The sequence below is a fragment of the Hakea prostrata genome, chromosome 6 (genome assembly GCF_041222555.1).
Source record: "Hakea prostrata isolate BN-2017 chromosome 6, UWA_Hpros_2, whole genome shotgun sequence".
NCBI lineage: Eukaryota > Viridiplantae > Streptophyta > Magnoliopsida > Proteales > Proteaceae > Hakea > Hakea prostrata.
This window is the reverse complement of record NC_142605.1, coordinates 34,740,306-34,757,348: the sequence shown is the minus strand read 5'-3', so window position 1 is coordinate 34,757,348 and position 17,043 is coordinate 34,740,306. Positions and strand designations below refer to the sequence as shown.

Genomic DNA, 17,043 nt, shown 5'->3' with positions numbered 1-17,043 from the left:
AAAATGCACATGAGACATTTGATCCTTTATTTCAATTGTAAAGAAACAAAACAATTTGCTTTCAGAAGACAGTTTTATGATGCTTCCATGAAAATGATGATATGAAGAAATAGTTACAATGGAGAGATTAACTTTCTAATTGCAACTAGTAGTAGGGTCAATAGTGAAACCTAAAGAGACTCCACAGAAACCAGGTATTGTAGCTATAGCAGTGGAATTTGTGGTATTTGAAATTATGATACCCATCAAGCATCTGCAAAGCAAATCCCGTTTGCTGGTGGTGGATTCAGCCATGAGCTTGAGCTTCACAAGGGCATTGCAGCAAGGGGAACCTGGCATTGGATCTGGTGTTCCCTTAGAGATGAAATTGGAACAATTGGTAATGAGTGTGATCACGCTAGTACAGTCACTTGTTTCACCCAACAGGGAGAGAAAGAAAGCCATGGTTAAAATAACCATTACCCATGCCTTCTGGATTAGAGTTCTCATTGCTTTAAACTCCATTGCTTCACTATTACTTCTCACTGCTTGGGTTCTTCAGTGGGCAACTTTCAAAGTTTTCCTAGCAACTAGCCATTTGGTTTTAATGAGTTTGGGAATTGGGAAGGTATGACATGAAGATTGTATGCTAGGCACGAAGGTTGAGATCCACTTCAACTACTAGAAGTGTAACATTTTGTTAAGAAAACTCTAATATCTAAAGATCAAGCCCAAGATAACTCAGCCTTGGGTCCCTAATCCTAACTGAAGTTTTAAAAACCTCAATCTAGGCCCAGTTCTGCCATCTGCAACTCAGCCCAGGCCACCTGATTGACCTTCTTGGGCTAGGCTGGGCCAGTTGGCTATGATTGACCTTTTTTTTAATTTAATTTTTTTATCATTTTTGTCGTTTTATGCACCAGAAAATAAAATTAGAAATCATGTTCCTTACGTCCAACTTATAGGTTGTTCCATCAGTTTTTTTATAAGCTAATAAAGGGAAGTGTAAAGGAAGAGTGCAAGAGGCATAATAGAAGTAAAAATTCCCTAGTGGAAAGTTTGGATTAAAATCAAGCTCAATTACTGAGGTTCAAGATTCCATGAAAACCCATCTGGATCCTATGTTCCTAACCTGGAGATTACTCTTTTCAACAGGGTTTTAATGCATCGTATCGATAATACCAAAATGCAAACCTATAAGTTTCCATTTTTTCTTTTTCTTTCTTTTGTCGTCATCAAACTATTCATAAGGTATAGGGGTCTCCACACGATGGGAAGGAGGGAAAAGGTATGGAGTGACAAAGGTTCTAACTTTAGACCTCTTCTTAATGTCTCTAAACATAGAACGTCGTTATTGTTGCGTCAAAACCTCATTCCAATCTTCGTAAAGGCAAAATTGCAACCGACAAGGGGTTAGTTGTGGGTCAATAGTTATGCTAGGAAGTCACCTCAGACGGTTAAGTCAGTTCGAGAACAATTAACCACTCCAAAGCCAAGTTTGCTCAAAGGGATCAATGAAAGGTTAAGTATTTCTAGCCCCCTTACCTTGGGGGTTGAACCCCTATGTATGCTTTTTTACTCACCTTCTTGTTTGTTGGAGAACCCCAGCTATCAGCCGGATTGATTCCCCTGATTAGGTCCCTCTTTGAGGTCTTTCCTTAGACGGATAATGGTTCTCTTTTTTGTCTTTCCTTGACTTGTTCATTCTTGGATCACTACTTGGTATCCTATCAACTTCCTTATCCGGTTCGTTGGGCCTATTTGACTCAGGTCCAAGCATATACTCGAAGATAACCTAATCTTAAAATAGTTATCACTATGCCAGAAGCACAAATGCACTAATACATATTATTCCATACAAAAGAAGAGCAACCCCAAGGCTCCCCCTCTTTGGTTTTTTTGAAAATTTTTTCTCTCTGTGTTTCTAACTTTTTGAAATTTCTCTCGATGAACCTTTTTTTCATGTGTAAAATATGAACACTTAATTCCCCCCAAATTATTTAAAAGTCAGAACCCCTTAATTTTTTTAAAATTCCATTACCGACTCTCTAGATGGACCAATACTTGACCTCTTGATTGGAGAATTTTTTTCCTTGGGTGCCATTTTTTTTTTTTTTGTCTAAGGTGCCATATTGGAGAGTAAAGACAATCACTAGAAAAGTCATTATACTCAGTAAAAGGACTTTGTTGCATTAAATATGCAGGATTCTCATGCCAAATAAATTGAGGCGTTGGATCGAAATTTTGATCAATATCAAAATCGGACAGGAATTCCGCTTGACGGTGACTGAAGCAATTTTGCACGTAAAATGACCTCCAGTGTTAAATCCTGGCTCAACCATGCTTTGATAAGCCCTTAAATCATGATTTTCAACCCTAAAGCACCTTGATAGTGGGAAAACCCAGCCCTTAATTTACACTGCACGTATCGATCATGTTTGGGGAAGGGGGGAAGGGGGACCATCGGTTTTGGTTTTTTATTAGCGACAATAGAACATGGTTTATGACTGCTATGGCAATAGCAATTAGCAAGTCGGTGAGACTTGAGAGAGACGTCCAGACATTGCGAGAGAAAGATTTACGATTTCTCCCTAGATCTTTGGTTGTATTTAATTCTGGCTTCTGGGTCAAGCTAAGACCAGTTTTTCCCTGGATACTCTACTGAGCTTGGTTCTCTTTACTTTCTCGCCCATATCCCTTGGCTGCTTTCCTGCTAACAGGAACTTTCTTGGAGAGAAACCCGATCACTTCAAGAGCCGTCGTTATACATCCACTATGAACTAAAGCGAGTGGGTGGGTGAACTGAGAAAAACCCTCTTTGTTCATGTCTCTCCCTCTCTCTTGTAGGCAGCTTAAGCTGGTACATCGTTTCTACTTCATCTTCGTTGATTGAGTTGCATATACAACCCAATCAACGAAGAATTTGATATCCTCAATGTGTATCTGATCTGATCTGATCTGATATCCAAAAAATGGGACATCTGAATTTGCCTCCTTCGAAACGAAATGTTCGCCAGTGGAAGCTTCTCGATCTGGTCTCTGCGACATTCTTCGGTGGCGTTTTGCTATTCTTTCTCCTTATATTTACCCCACTTGGTGATTCCCTTGCTGCTTCGGGACGACAAGCCCTTGTGCTCTCTACAGGTGATCCTCGTCAGAGACAGAAGCTGGTAGCCTTGGTTGAGTCTGGGCAGCAGCAGAGCATCGATGTCTGCCCTTCCGAAGCAGTCGATCACATGCCGTGTGAGGATCCCAGGAGGAACAGCCAACTCAGCCGAGACATGAATTTCTACCGAGAGCGCCACTGCCCCTTGCCCGAAGAGACTCCTCTATGCTTGATCCCTCCGCCCACCGGCTATAAGATCCCTGTTCCGTGGCCGGAGAGCTTACACAAGGTATTTAATCCTTATTTATCTTCTAATTTATTAATTGACCCTGATTGCTTCATTATTTCGAATTTTATGTTTCTATTTTTCTGATAAATGTTTATGCCTTCAAACACGAATTCGGCAGATAACCAGATAACGTATTCCTCCATGATTAGGCTGTTGAGGTATTTGAGTCATACCCAACTTGACTTATATTGAGGTATTCAAGTTATACCCAATTTATGTTCTAACTTCTAATATAAGCCATTAGATTAGTTACGATCTAATGGTGTAATGGGCATTTAAGGGAGAGTTGAATTAAACGTAGAACCTAGTGTTGTTCTATAAATACTAGTTGGAAGCAACAGTGTGTGTATTCCAAACTAAATACAAGCAACCTTATGCTTAAACCCCAAACTCTAACAATTTAAAGCATTATATTTTTTCCTTAAGTGATCAAGAAGTGATCTACGAGTTCGTTTGAGAGGTACTACTGCCATCAAATTCCTTTGCAAGTAATTCAACCGTAAGGTATGTTGTTCATTCCTCTTCTCTTTAATTAAAATAGTTATTATTTTTCAAGTTTGAGGAATGACTTTATTGAAGAAAATTTAAACGGTTCTGTTGCTTCCATGTGGATACACGAAAAGAAGAAGTTAACACATGGGTCAAATCGATTATCCCCCAAATCAAAACTCTATTTCTTGACCTAGAGATTTATTGGTTTAATTGAATTGATGTCAGAACAATGTTTTTCATTTTAAACATTTGATTAATTAATTCGTACAGAATCGTCACTCTGATTATAATTGCTTTGATGAAACCTCAATAGATTATAATAATTAATAAAATAAAGAAAGGAAAAGTAATAGGATTAAACGCATACCTTGGTATAATGATCCTTTGTTTCCTTTTGTAATACTGTCATGATGTGACGGAATGAAAAAAAATTGTTGATGATAACCTTTTTTATAGTGCATTGATTTGAGATAATTTAATGGTTTGCTTACCTTTCTATAAGCTGTAGAGCTGACCACTCACATCATGAGTGCTTTGGTTTTGAAAATACCATTCACACTTTATCTTCTTTTTGGGAAACTCATTCCATGATTTAAGCTTTTGATGATGGGACTTGATAAATTAAAGAAGGGAAAAGGAAAAGTAAAAACATTGTCTTAAATGGTTTTTGATTATTCATTTTCCTTCATTTGATTTAATCAATCTAGAAGGGTTTTCTTACGAAAGATTGGATGCTTTTTTAGATGGAAAAAGACAATATCCATTCAGTTTGATATTAAATGTATGGTTGGATCTTCTCTTAATTTTAATTATTTGTTTTAATGAAACATATTGGACTAGAGATGGTTTGCTTGTTGTATTCACACTATTTTGTATTTTCTTTTAGTTGGATGTTCATTAATTATTGGTTTTAAGCATACCACCTCTTAGGTCAATAAAAGCTAGCAACAATCACACCATTTATTTAATGGTTTTCAGCTTTTAAATCTATATTGAGTTGAGTTGAATTGAATCTTGTACAAAGATTATATACATTAAATTGTTAACTGCTGATATTGGCACCTTAACAAGGTTGGTGTTTTTTGCTTTTGTGGCTATGAAACCCTAGTGATTCTTGAATAGTTAAAATAAGGTGGATCATGTGGATGAAATTTTGACCATTTCCATATGCTTTGAGCAAAGATGGAAAAGTTGAATATTTTCAGATGCTTTGGGCAAACCATGAAATCTGTCCATTTCTTTATTCAACCATACATTTAATGTCAAATTGAATGGATCTTGTCTTTTTTCATTTAGAAAAGCATCCAATTTTTTGAATTCAGTTTGAAAAGTTGACCGTCATCTATGATGATCGACTCAATTCCTTTTTATAATTGAATTCTTTTTTTTATTATTTTAAATATAAGATATTTCTCCTCTGCAGCTTGTACAAAACGTAAAAAAAACCCTTTTAGATTGATTAAATCAAATAGAGGAAGAGGAATAATAAAAAATCATTAAATACAATATTTTTACCTTTCCTTACTCTTCTTTAATTTATCAAGTCCCATCATCAAAAGCTTAAACCATGGAATGAGTTTCCCAAAAAGAAGATAAATGTGAATGGTATTTTCAAAAGCAAAGCACTCATGATGTGAGTAGTCAGCTCTTCAACTTATCGAAATGTAGGAAACCATTCAATTCTCTCAAATCAATGCATTGTCAAAAAGGTTATCATGCCAAAATAAGAAAAGAATTAAAACTATTTAATTCTCTTAAATCAAATGAATTGTCAAAAAGGTCATAATGAACACTTTTTTTCTTTCATTCTGTCACATCATGACAGTATTGCAAAAGAAAACGAAGGATCATGATTCCAAGGTTCCAAGGTATACGTTTAACTTTATTCCTTTTCCTTTCTTTATTTTATTAATTTTTATAATCTATTGAGGTTTCATTAAAGCAATTATAATCAGATTGGCGGTTTTGTACAAATCAATTAATCAAACGTTTAAAACGAAAAACAACGTTCTGACATCAATTTGATTAAACCAACAAATCTCTGGGTCTAGAAATGCAATCTCAATTTAGGGGAGAATCCATTTTCACATTCAATTTGACCCATCTGTTAACTTCTTCTTTTCGTGCATCCACATGGAAGCAACAGAGCTGTTTAACTTTTCTTCGATAAAGTCATTCCTTAAACTTGAAAAAATAATAGCTAGTTTAATTAAAGAGAAGAGGGAATGGACAACGTACCTTACGGTTGAATTACTCGCAAAGGAATTTGAAGGCTGTAGTACCTCACAAACGAATTCATCGATCACTTCTTGTCTGATCCACTTGAGTTAAAAATATAATGCTTTAAGATTGTTAATGTTCAAAGCACAAGGTTGCTTAAAGCATTACACCCTAAGTTTTTAATTTGAAATACCTAGACTTTTGCTTCCAGCTAGTAGAACAATATGTTATACGGGTTAATTGGGCTCTGCCATAAAGGCCCTTTACACCGTTGAATCGCAACTAATCCGATGGCCTATATTATAACATAAGTTGACTACAACTTGAAACCTCAACATAAATTTGGCATGATTCTAAAACCTCAACAATCTCCTCCTGAGGCTAGAGAATATAATTCTGATTCCAGAAAGGATAGAACTCAAAACAATACAAGTCTATCTCTTGGATTTCCTTTCAACAACTACTTTACCTAATGTAAAAATAATTATTAATAGATTTGTTGTTCCTATTTCTGAGCAACAAGATGCATCAAAATTATCCTTTTCGAATTGAAAAATGTATGGTTTAGTAAAGAGCACAGTTTGAAGTTCCCTTAAAGTATCTTATTAGCTTTGTGAAAACAGACCAATGCTCTCTACTAGGATTACTAGTGAATCAATTCAGCATGCCTACTATATAGACTATGTCTAACTTAAGGCAACTTATTGTATACAAGAGACTACCAATCAGTCTAAAATAATTTGATTGATTCACAGCTTTATAGTCATGGGATACAAACCTTTTGTTATAATCATATGGTGTCTCTGTCTAGAAAGTAGTTTTATAATGGCTAAGTGTAATTCCTTACCCATTGAAACTTACTTTCATGCCAAGAATGGTGTCTACAAGACTAAGATCCATCATGTCAAATTTATTTATTTATCTAAGGTCCTTTAATGTCACTTACTACAGGGTGATCCCAACCAATAATCAACATGTCATCTACAAACAAGCAGATAATTACAACTTTATTTGACACAAATATTTATTGTAAAGACACCTATTTAAGTTACTGGTTTTCAAACTAAACCTCTTTACTACTTTTGTCAAATTCTGATGACATGTTTAGGTGCTTGTTTAAAATCCTAAAAAATCTAACTTAATTCATAATCTTTATATTCAAAACTTTTCATGACATACCCTTATGCCAGACATAGCCTATACAGTAGGCATGCTGAGTTGATTCACTAGTAATCCTAGTAGAGAACATTGATCTGCCTTTACAAGGCTAATAAGATACTTTAAGGGTACTTCAAACTATGCTATTTTCTAAACCATACGTCTTCAATTTGAGAGAGATAATTCTAATGCTTCTTGGTGCTCAAAAATAGGAACAACAAATCTACTAATGATTATTTTTATATAAGGTAAAGTGACTGTTGAAAGGAAATCCAAGAGATAGACTTGTATCGTTTTAAGTCTTATCCTATATGGAATCAGAATTATATTCTCTAGCCTTAGGATGAGATAAGGCAGAGAGTGGATAAAGGATCTAATCATGGATATTCCTATGATTAACTTGAAGATTTGTTCCGTGTTAATCAAACAACAACGATGATAGCCAGTCACAAGTAAAAAGAGACAAATTAGGCTAAGATATGTTGTGCCAAATTATCTTATGGAACAAGAAGTGATCATTTTAGTTGATGTGTGATCAAGGGAGAACATGATAGATGCTCTTACAAAGAGATTGAAATACAAACCAAACATTCGAAACTGTGGAGGAGATGGGGTTAAAGATCATATAGGTAGGTCTTAATTCAATTCTATGCTATTTTGAATTGTTTGAATTTCATCTAGCCATTGTTGGCATTCATGACAGTTTACATATTTCAGATAATTTGGTAGGATTGTGGAGTATAGAGGTGTGCAAAGTCATTCCACATTGATGATGTAGCAGCCTTTGTATGAAACTTGATTACCTTATTATTCCAAACAAAGAATATAGAAATTGTTAATATGTTTCAATGATGTTATTGTTATCTTTATATTATTCCACATTTGATGATATGTCTTCCATAAAATGTTTGTCATTCCAAATTTGATGATACAATCGATAACTATGTTGGACATAATAACTATAACATTCCAAATAGAAACATAGAATGGTTCTTTGTAAAAGAAACTATTTAGATCTTCTTTATAGAAACTTGATGAGAATGTGAATGATTTTTCAGCCATCATGTGGGTTGTACTAAGTTCTTTTGGTTGAACTAGATGCTTAGGCAAATGATTGAATTCATACATTATGAAGTTCGTATTTGTAAATTTGTAATGGATGACGAAAATGGAGGAGCGAATCCAATCCTAGAGCTTGGTGGAAAGATATACTTGACAAGTAAAATCACTCAAAATTGTGAGGATGGATCTCGATGAGGATGATTCACTTTATGAATAAATCATTTAAGGATGCAAGGAACGAATGTATTGTTCTTTGTGAGAATAAGTAATTCACTTCCAATAAGAACTTCAAATTGGATTGGGTTTAGAGTTGTTTTGAAACTCATGTTTTGATTCGCAATGTTCATTTGGATTTAATTGGATATTATTATCTTTTGGAAAGTTATGAATGATTCTGTATTAAGTTTGAACATTACATTTTTGGGACTAATGCTGGAGCCATATGTAGAACATAGGAGGAGATTGATGAGGTATTTTGAGTCATACCCAACTTATGTTCTAATATAGGCCATTGGATTTAGTTCCGATCCAACGGTGTAATGGGCCTTTGTGGGAGAATCCAATTAATTGTAGAATCTAGTGTTGTTCAATAAATACTAGTTGGAAGCAATGGTCTAGGTATTCCAAACTAGATATTCAAGGTGTAATGCTTTCAGCAATCTTATGCTTAAACCCCAAACCCTAACATAGGCTATGCTAATAGGATTTCGAACTTGAGTAGGATATAGTAGTAATTAGTATTTTCTGTGCTCGGTTGCTGCTGGATTTTTCATATTTTATTGTTTGATTGGCCATAATTTATAATCATATTCTGTAAGTGACTGCCACGCTATTTGACAAGAGGAGGAAGTTTTTTATGAGCTCTCTCCATTAAACATTAATGGTGTTACCGGATCTAGAAAAGGTCGGTCTTTTCAAGTTTCTTTTGCTGTTAATGGGAAACTGTTGGTTAAAGCTTCTCATGAAGTTCATTTAATAGAAGCACCACAAAAATTATCAACTTCGTTAAGAAGAATGATTAGATAAGTTATTTATATTGGAAAGTGTCCCTGATCTTAATTTTTCAAAACTATTCACGTAGTAATTAGTTGCAAAATGAATACGATACAGGGATTAAGGCAAAGTAATTCCTCAGCGTTAGGGTTTTACTGCGTACTACGGCACTGGTATTTGTTGCTGCTAATGCCAATATATATCAATATGCACCAGGCCATATGAGTCCCTTTTTTATCAATACAAGGATTGGTATCCGTATTGGTCACAGGTGTTTCTGGTACAATTTGGATTCTATGATGCTGATACCTAAAACCATGCTTTCTAGCTGCCCTGCAGGGATCTTTAGCTTCCTGTGTGTTGTGACTAATCGAACCTGTACTGGTGCCGTTTGATCAGACAACTTGCCTCATGTTCCTTAACCTAACTGATAACAACCGAAGCTGTGTGATTCTCCGTAACCACATGCATGAGCAGACCAATGTTTCAATGAGCTTGGGAACCCAGATTTTTGAGAAGAGAATATACTTTATGCATTTTATTTTGGATGATTGTTATAGCCACTGGATGGTTCAACTTCAACATGACACACCATTGCATTAAACAGGGAAATCTATATTATACCAGATTATTTATTGCTTACTAATGTAGTATTTTATTTGAATAATCAAAACAGTACCAAAATAGGACCTTTTTGTCAGAGAATAAAATCCAGATTAGGAGAATAATTAATAGCAAATCAGATGGTCAGTTGATCATGAAACTCAAACCCGACTTCAACTAATATTGAGATGAACAGTTTCTGAAAATTTAGTGTTGATTCAAGAGCTCATCTAAAAGATATGAAGCAATCCTAGTTGGGGAGAGGGCAAGAACAGTAGTTTCACCACTCCAGACATAATTCAGAAGAGAAGGATAAATTGACAAATATGTCCTGAATACATTACAAATCTCAGCAATATCAGGGTAGTAAAACCAGTAAATCGATTAAGCATTCAAAAAGATAGACTTTAGGTTCAGAAATAAGTGCAAAATAGGATTTTAATTAACTCCAGATCAGCAGGTTTGATCTGCACAAATTTTGTTTGAAGGAATTTCTGTTTTTTGAGGTTGAAGTACTGCTGAACCGATCAACATGAGAAAGAAATCTGATGGCTACCTTCTCCTGACTCAACTTCATCCGAAAACACTTGTATATGATCTCATGATAGATTAGGAATTGCAGAGATTTAGAGCAGTACTTGCTTGTTGATGGTGGAAAGATGAGGTGAGAAGACTAAGGGAAATAGAATGGTGGTGTTTAACTGGGAAAACTTGGGAGATTGCCTGCTTTTATATTTCTTTCACCCCTGGGTATTAAAATACTTCCCATTCTGTTTTAAGCAATTGGAAATGATGTTATCTGTATGTTATCTGGATTATCACAATTTTAAGTATTTTCAGCGTGCCTCTTTCGTTATGCAGGACATAAATACTAGATTTTACTATGTCAGGTTTATCTGCATGTCTTGGTACTTAAATATTGTCTTCATATGCAGATATGGCACAGCAACATGCCACACAATAAAATTGCTGACAGGAAGGGCCATCAGGGCTGGATGAAAGAAGACGGTCCGTACTTTGTTTTTCCTGGTGGTGGAACAATGTTTCCTGATGGGGCCATTCAGTACATTGAGAAACTTGGGCAGTACATTCCAATTAGTGGAGGGGTTTTGAGGACGGCCCTAGATATGGGGTGTGGGGTAGGATTTGCTTACTTGTATGTGTTCAAAATTTTGTTTGTTTTTGTATCTAGAAGTACTGTGTAATTAAAGAGAGAAATGCATGACTTGGTTTTCATGTAGGTTGCAAGTTTCGGGGGTTACCTTCTCAAGGAAGATATTTTAACCCTGTCATTTGCTCCAAGAGATTCACATAAATCACAGATACAATTTGCTTTAGAAAGGGGAATCCCAGCATTTGTTCTAATGCTTGGTACTCGTAGATTGCCTTTTCCTGCACATGCCTTTGATTTGATGCATTGCTCACGTTGCTTGATCCCATTTACTGCCTATAGTAAGTTCATACTTTCTTTATGTGCCTATATTGTTTACTTAATATATATATTTTTGTATTTTCTTTAATTAAAAGGAGACTTTTGATTTGCAGATGGAACATATTTCACAGAAGTGGATCGACTGCTTCGACCAGGTGGATATTTTGTAGTCTCTGGTCCCCCTGTACAGTGGCCTAAACAAGATAAAGAATGGGCGGACCTGCAGGCCTTAGCAAGAGGCTTGTGTTATGAGTTGATTGTCGTGGATGGGAATACTGTCATCTGGAAAAAGCCTTCATCTGATTCATGTGTCCCAATCCAAAATGAATTTGGGCTTGAATTTTGTGATGACTCAGATGACCCAAGCAATGCATGGTAAGCTTCCTAAGATTCCATTTTGCATATTGCTTCAGATTAATCCATAGTTAAAAAAAACTTTCTCGTAGAGTCACAAGAATTCCACTTCAGAATCCTATCTTGCTCCAATCCCACACGTAATTAACGTTTAGAATGTAATTCTGTTAGGACACTAAAGTTGAGGTTGTAGGGGTAGGGAGCTGTACACTTCAGAAAGTAATTCTGTTAGGACACTAGAGTTGAGGGTGTAGGAGTAGGGAGCTGTGGCATATCAAAATAACGATGTGGGGGCAAGGACAGGTGGCAACTTCCTATTAGGGGGCAGCCACTCATGTTGGCCCATGTGGAAAGTAGTTAGGATTTGTGGAGATTTGTTGGGGACTATATTAGAGGGACATGGAAGTAGGAAAAAACGGGGGGGGGGGGATCAAGTAGGTTTTAGGGGCAAGCTTGCTTGCGGTGAGAGAAGCGCTCTCTGGTGAGTGAATTAGTAGCTGTACCATTTGCATATCAGTGTAAGAGTGTTGATTTTGTAATAGGACTTGCAGATTGTTAAAGGAATCGATTGTTCATTGTTGATCCACCTCATTCTTATTTAACTACTCCAGTTCCATTGAGTGAATAACCCCGGTGAGGGAACCAGTCAGAATTTTAGGCGTGTGTAGGGGAATGCGGGAGGTTACAGGGAAAATACCAGTGTCCTAACATATTCTATACACTCCCTTGCTTCCTATGCTAGCAAATCAGAGTTTCCATAGTACCTCCTTACCATCAATTACAGCTTAATTCATTTACAACAACTCTGCTTTATCCGACTAAATGGGTCAGCTACACACATCCGTTCTAAATGGAGGGAAAATTGTGATCCACATTAAGGGAAAAGAGAGCAAGAGGAATGAAGAAATGAAATTGAATATTGCACTGGTAATTCAATCAAGTTGAGCTGAAACTTTAACTAAATGGATCTGCTACACACATCCATTCTAAATGTAGGGAAAATTGTGATCCACATAAAGGTGAAAGAAAGCATGAGGATAAAGAAATGAAATTGAATATTACACTGGTAATTCTATCAAGTTGAGCTGAAACTTTTAATACTTGATTCTTGGGTGGGTTGGAACTCAGAATTTGATAGCTCCAATAATTTTCCCAGTTTCTTTTGCCCTCATTTTCGAATTACTCTTCCCGAGTTTAAGAATTCCAAATCTTGATCATTAGGGTGAAGTGTCATCTAGGTGGAGATGTGTAGTAATGCCAATGGTTTTGCAGGTACTTCAAATTGAAAAATTGTGTGGCTAAGATGCCCTCCCTTGAGGGCAAACATGCTGTGGGGACCATTCCAAACTGGCCAGATAGGCTAACTAAGCCACCCTCAAGAGCTACATTGATGAAAAATGGGAATGAAGTGTTTGAAGCTGATACCCGACGTTGGGAAAGAAGGGTTGCATACTACAAGAAATCACTCAACTTAAAGATTGGGACCCCGGCTGTACGCAACATCATGGATATGAATGCCCTTTTTGGGGGTCTTGCAGCTGCATTATTATCTGATCCAGTGTGGGTGATGAACGTTGTTCCTCCTCGGAAATTGTCAACTTTGGGTGTAATTTATGACAGAGGATTAATAGGAGTCTACCATGACTGGTATGTTCTCGTTCTAATATTCCCCACCTCTCTGGAGCTAAATGAATGTCATATGTTTGAAAGCTTATGGACCGTGTCTTTCTCATTTAAACTAGATATCAACAATCAGTTCTGAAGGTTATTTTGATTGGGGGGGGAGGGGGGTAAAGGTTATTTATTATATTGACCAATTAGGATTTTAAAGATTATGGACATCCTATGGAGTAACGAATACAATTTGTTGTGGATCCTTAATCCATAAAATGTTATTTTTTACCAATGAATTGCGCACACTTCAAAGTGAATCATAGTTCTTGTTTGTCTTTCAAAATTTGTAGCCAACTAATTCTCTCTTCAATCTTTTAACACAGAAGTTGTTCTTTCCAATCACAAATCAACTACTTGATATCTCCTAGTCCAAAGCATTCAAAACTTGTCAAGCAAACTGCATTTTCTGCTTAGTTATTAGCCAGACCTCAAGAAATAAATGACTGAACTGGACATGAGTCCTAGTGATTGGGAAATTCTTTTACCTTGTTTATTAATATAAGGATGTTTATGCTACTCTTTCCCACAAAAAACCATTATATGTGTTGTTATTTCCCTGCTAAACTAGGAAACTTCATTAGTTATAGACATTAATGACTGCTAATATTTATATGATTGGTGTTGACAGGTGTGAACCTTTTTCAACATATCCTCGAACTTATGATTTCATACATGTATCCCATATCAACTCACTATTAAGACATTCTGGTTCCAGCAAAAACAGGTATTGAATTTTACAACATTGTCTTTTTGTCTGCATTAAATTTTCTATGTATGATACATTTGTTATGCACAATGATTTTGATATGTTTAATAAAGTGAACTTATCATGATATCAGTTAGGACATCATAAATAGTAAAGAGACCGTCCAAAATTAAAATTACCTAAGTGATTTGATTAACCATGCCATAAATGATCAATTCTTTGGTTTATCTAGAGGTTGTTTATACCAGAGAGCATGAATTCCTTCCCTGCCCCCGCACCCCCCCCTACGGAAAAGGAAAAAAAAACAAAAAAAGCAGTAACCAGGCAATGGAATGAATGGGGAAACATTGGTTCAATAGCCAATTCTAAGAACTTGAAGATCATTTTGGAGGACTCAATACAAATCAAAGCCAGAGAAAACAATTGATATGTCTTTGTTAGATTTCATTCTTGTAACACAACAAATACGTGAGAGAATGTAGAGGGGATTCAGTTGTTGGTATTATCCATGATTGCTCAAATACCTCCAAATGAAGATGATGGTGTGGAGCATTTATACAGAATCATTTTTGGTAATTTGGACTTGAATCTATAGAATCAATGGCGTTTTGGGAAAAGAATCCATAAGTTAGTACCATATTCTTTGTTGATGAAATATTCTAGTAGCATGACTTGTTTTCAGAAATGCCTACACGCAAGGATATCTGTGTTGATTGTTGCCTTAATTCCAAGAATATGTAGCAGATGTTGCATTCAGTCTCAACTCTGTTTTCTACCTGAATTTGCGCAATGAACTTAAATGAATGCCTTCAATATTTTTGATTATGAGGTTTCATGTGCCTTATGTTTTTCTTTCTTTGTAATGAAAGAAATACTGTCCCTCGAAAAAGCAGGAGCAATTTTTGGGCAAATATCCTCAGCATTCGAAGTTTGAGATTGAATAACCAGATTGCACACCTTGTTAGACTAATTTCAGTGGCATCCGAACTTTGCAAGCAAGACAAATAAAGTTTCATACCATTGCCATGACACTGCAATTCAGTAACCATTGGGGCAGTAAAAATCTTGCATACCTTCTTGCTGTGAGGTGCCTTCTAAGGATCTGGCTCTTTTCCATTATGCTAATTACTAAGAGATCCTTTTAATTAACTGCAAGAGCAATTCATCTATAAATCCAGATCAAACCATTCCAATTTCGTTGGATGCCTCCAGTTAATTCTCCTATTGCATGTATCATCTCAAACCCAATACACTGATTCTTCTGACATATGGAACCCCCTCTTAATTTGACATCTATATTTCAAATTTTTGTTTTTCTAAAGGGTTTGTCCACGGGATTGAGTGGGCGGTGCCTGGGTTATGATTGAATTTTTCCTTGATCAGTAGTACTGTATTATATACAGGTGAAGTCAAGTCACATGTATTGGAGTTCTCCAAAGGAGACACCGTGGATGCGTCTTTCCTTCAAATGCAATTTATTGTTTGGATTTGCTTCATGTTCTCTTGGTCACAGGTGTAATTTTGTTGATCTCATCGTGGAGATGGATCGGATGCTGCGCCCAGAAGGAATAGTTCTTGTTCGAGATTCTCCTGAAGTCATTGAGAAGGTGGTTCGCATTGCACGTGCAGTAAGATGGAGAATCATTATTCATGAACCAGAACCAGAATCGACAGGAAGGGAGAAGATTCTTGTAGCAACGAAGACATTATGGACTCTACCTTCAGCCTCTTAATCCACAGCATATGAGGTTTTTATTTTGTGGGAGACCCTTCCAGGAGGTTAACCTCGCGTATTAAAGAAAATGCAGATGTCTTCTTATTTATTTCTTGTAAGTTTTGCTGAATTGTCTGTTGCGACGTAAAGGAAATGAAGAAGTTAGTTGTGAGATGTAAGGTGGTGAAGCTTCAAATGAAAGATTTTTGACTGTCAGAAAGCACATGCTTGTTAGAAGGTAACTTTGGAATCCAATTGTATACTAGATTTAGTCCAAGCAAAGAAAATGATTTAATGGCCATCTCTCTTGTATCTCCCCCATTAAATGGTATTATCAGGTGAACTCTATTATGGATGTCAGTATACAGTTTAGAATTAACAGTTCTTGTTCACTAAAATTTATTTTTGATGTGGGTGCAGGATCTATAGGTCCATGCGTGATTTCTTTTCTTGGGTGACAAAACTAGGAATACTAAGATAAGAAACAATTATATTGAGTTGGTTTACGATTAGTGCATATAAGTGATAAGCTATGAGAAAGTCGAGGTGGTATGACCATGTTCAATGGAGGTTTGTAAATGTCTCTATAGGAAAAAAATAATATTTAAGGAATCAAAAGAGATAGGGACAGATTTAAGATTATTTCAAGAGAAGTGGTGAGTAAGGATATGTATAGTTTGGTCTGGTATTTAGTTTGGCTTCAAACAAAGCTACAAAGCTGATTGGAAGGCAATAATTTATGTAGTTGACTTGACTCTATTAAAGTTGGATAAGGTTTGATGGTGATGAATGACTGCACACAGGTTTTTACAAATTTACTCTTTCCCACATTCTATTTGTTGTTTTCTCTCATGAATTCCTTACTCCCAAGCGGGGGAAAAAGATCTTTTGAAGTGAAAAATATATAACATGACAGAGTTAATGATATTCTTTACTACGTGAAGAGTAGTTTTTTTTTTCTTTCTTCTTTTTTGGGGTAGAAAAGCCAATTTATTGAGTTAGACTAATGGGAAAAAAGTACAAAGTTCAAACAACCAACAAGAGGAAGTAAGCCAAGCAGTCGTATTCAAAAGGGAGAAAATCTAAAAGAACATTGAATTTTCTAAATACAAATTGTGTTGGCCAAATTGAAGATATGAAAAAAGAGAATAAAGAATTAACTAAAAATTGAAAAGACATGTAAACAAAACCTGAGTTAAAAAGAAGAGAATAAAGAATTAATTAACCAACGTGGGTTGGTCTAAGTGGTAAGCAGCTTGGT

The 17,043-nt window shown here is 35.9% G+C and overlaps 2 protein-coding genes across 2 annotated transcripts; one reads left to right on the top strand and one right to left on the bottom strand.

The window, feature by feature from the left end:
• Positions 1-135: 135 nt before the first annotated feature.
• On the bottom strand, positions 136-489 carry LOC149013594 (Bifunctional inhibitor/lipid-transfer protein/seed storage 2S albumin superfamily protein). The gene has a single exon (XM_089158304.1). The coding sequence runs from the start codon at positions 487-489 to the stop codon at positions 136-138; it is 354 nt and encodes a 117-aa protein (XP_089014430.1).
• A 2,008-nt stretch (positions 490-2,497) lies between these two features.
• On the top strand, positions 2,498-16,383 carry QUA3 (S-adenosyl-L-methionine-dependent methyltransferases superfamily protein). The gene is made up of 7 exons (XM_089158115.1): positions 2,498-3,374; positions 10,838-11,041; positions 11,144-11,354; positions 11,448-11,709; positions 12,961-13,335; positions 13,991-14,086; positions 15,582-16,383. The coding sequence occupies exons 1-7, from the start codon at positions 2,952-2,954 to the stop codon at positions 15,799-15,801; spliced, it is 1,791 nt and encodes a 596-aa protein (XP_089014241.1). The 5' UTR covers positions 2,498-2,951; the 3' UTR covers positions 15,802-16,383.
• The last annotated feature ends 660 nt before the right edge of the window (positions 16,384-17,043 follow it).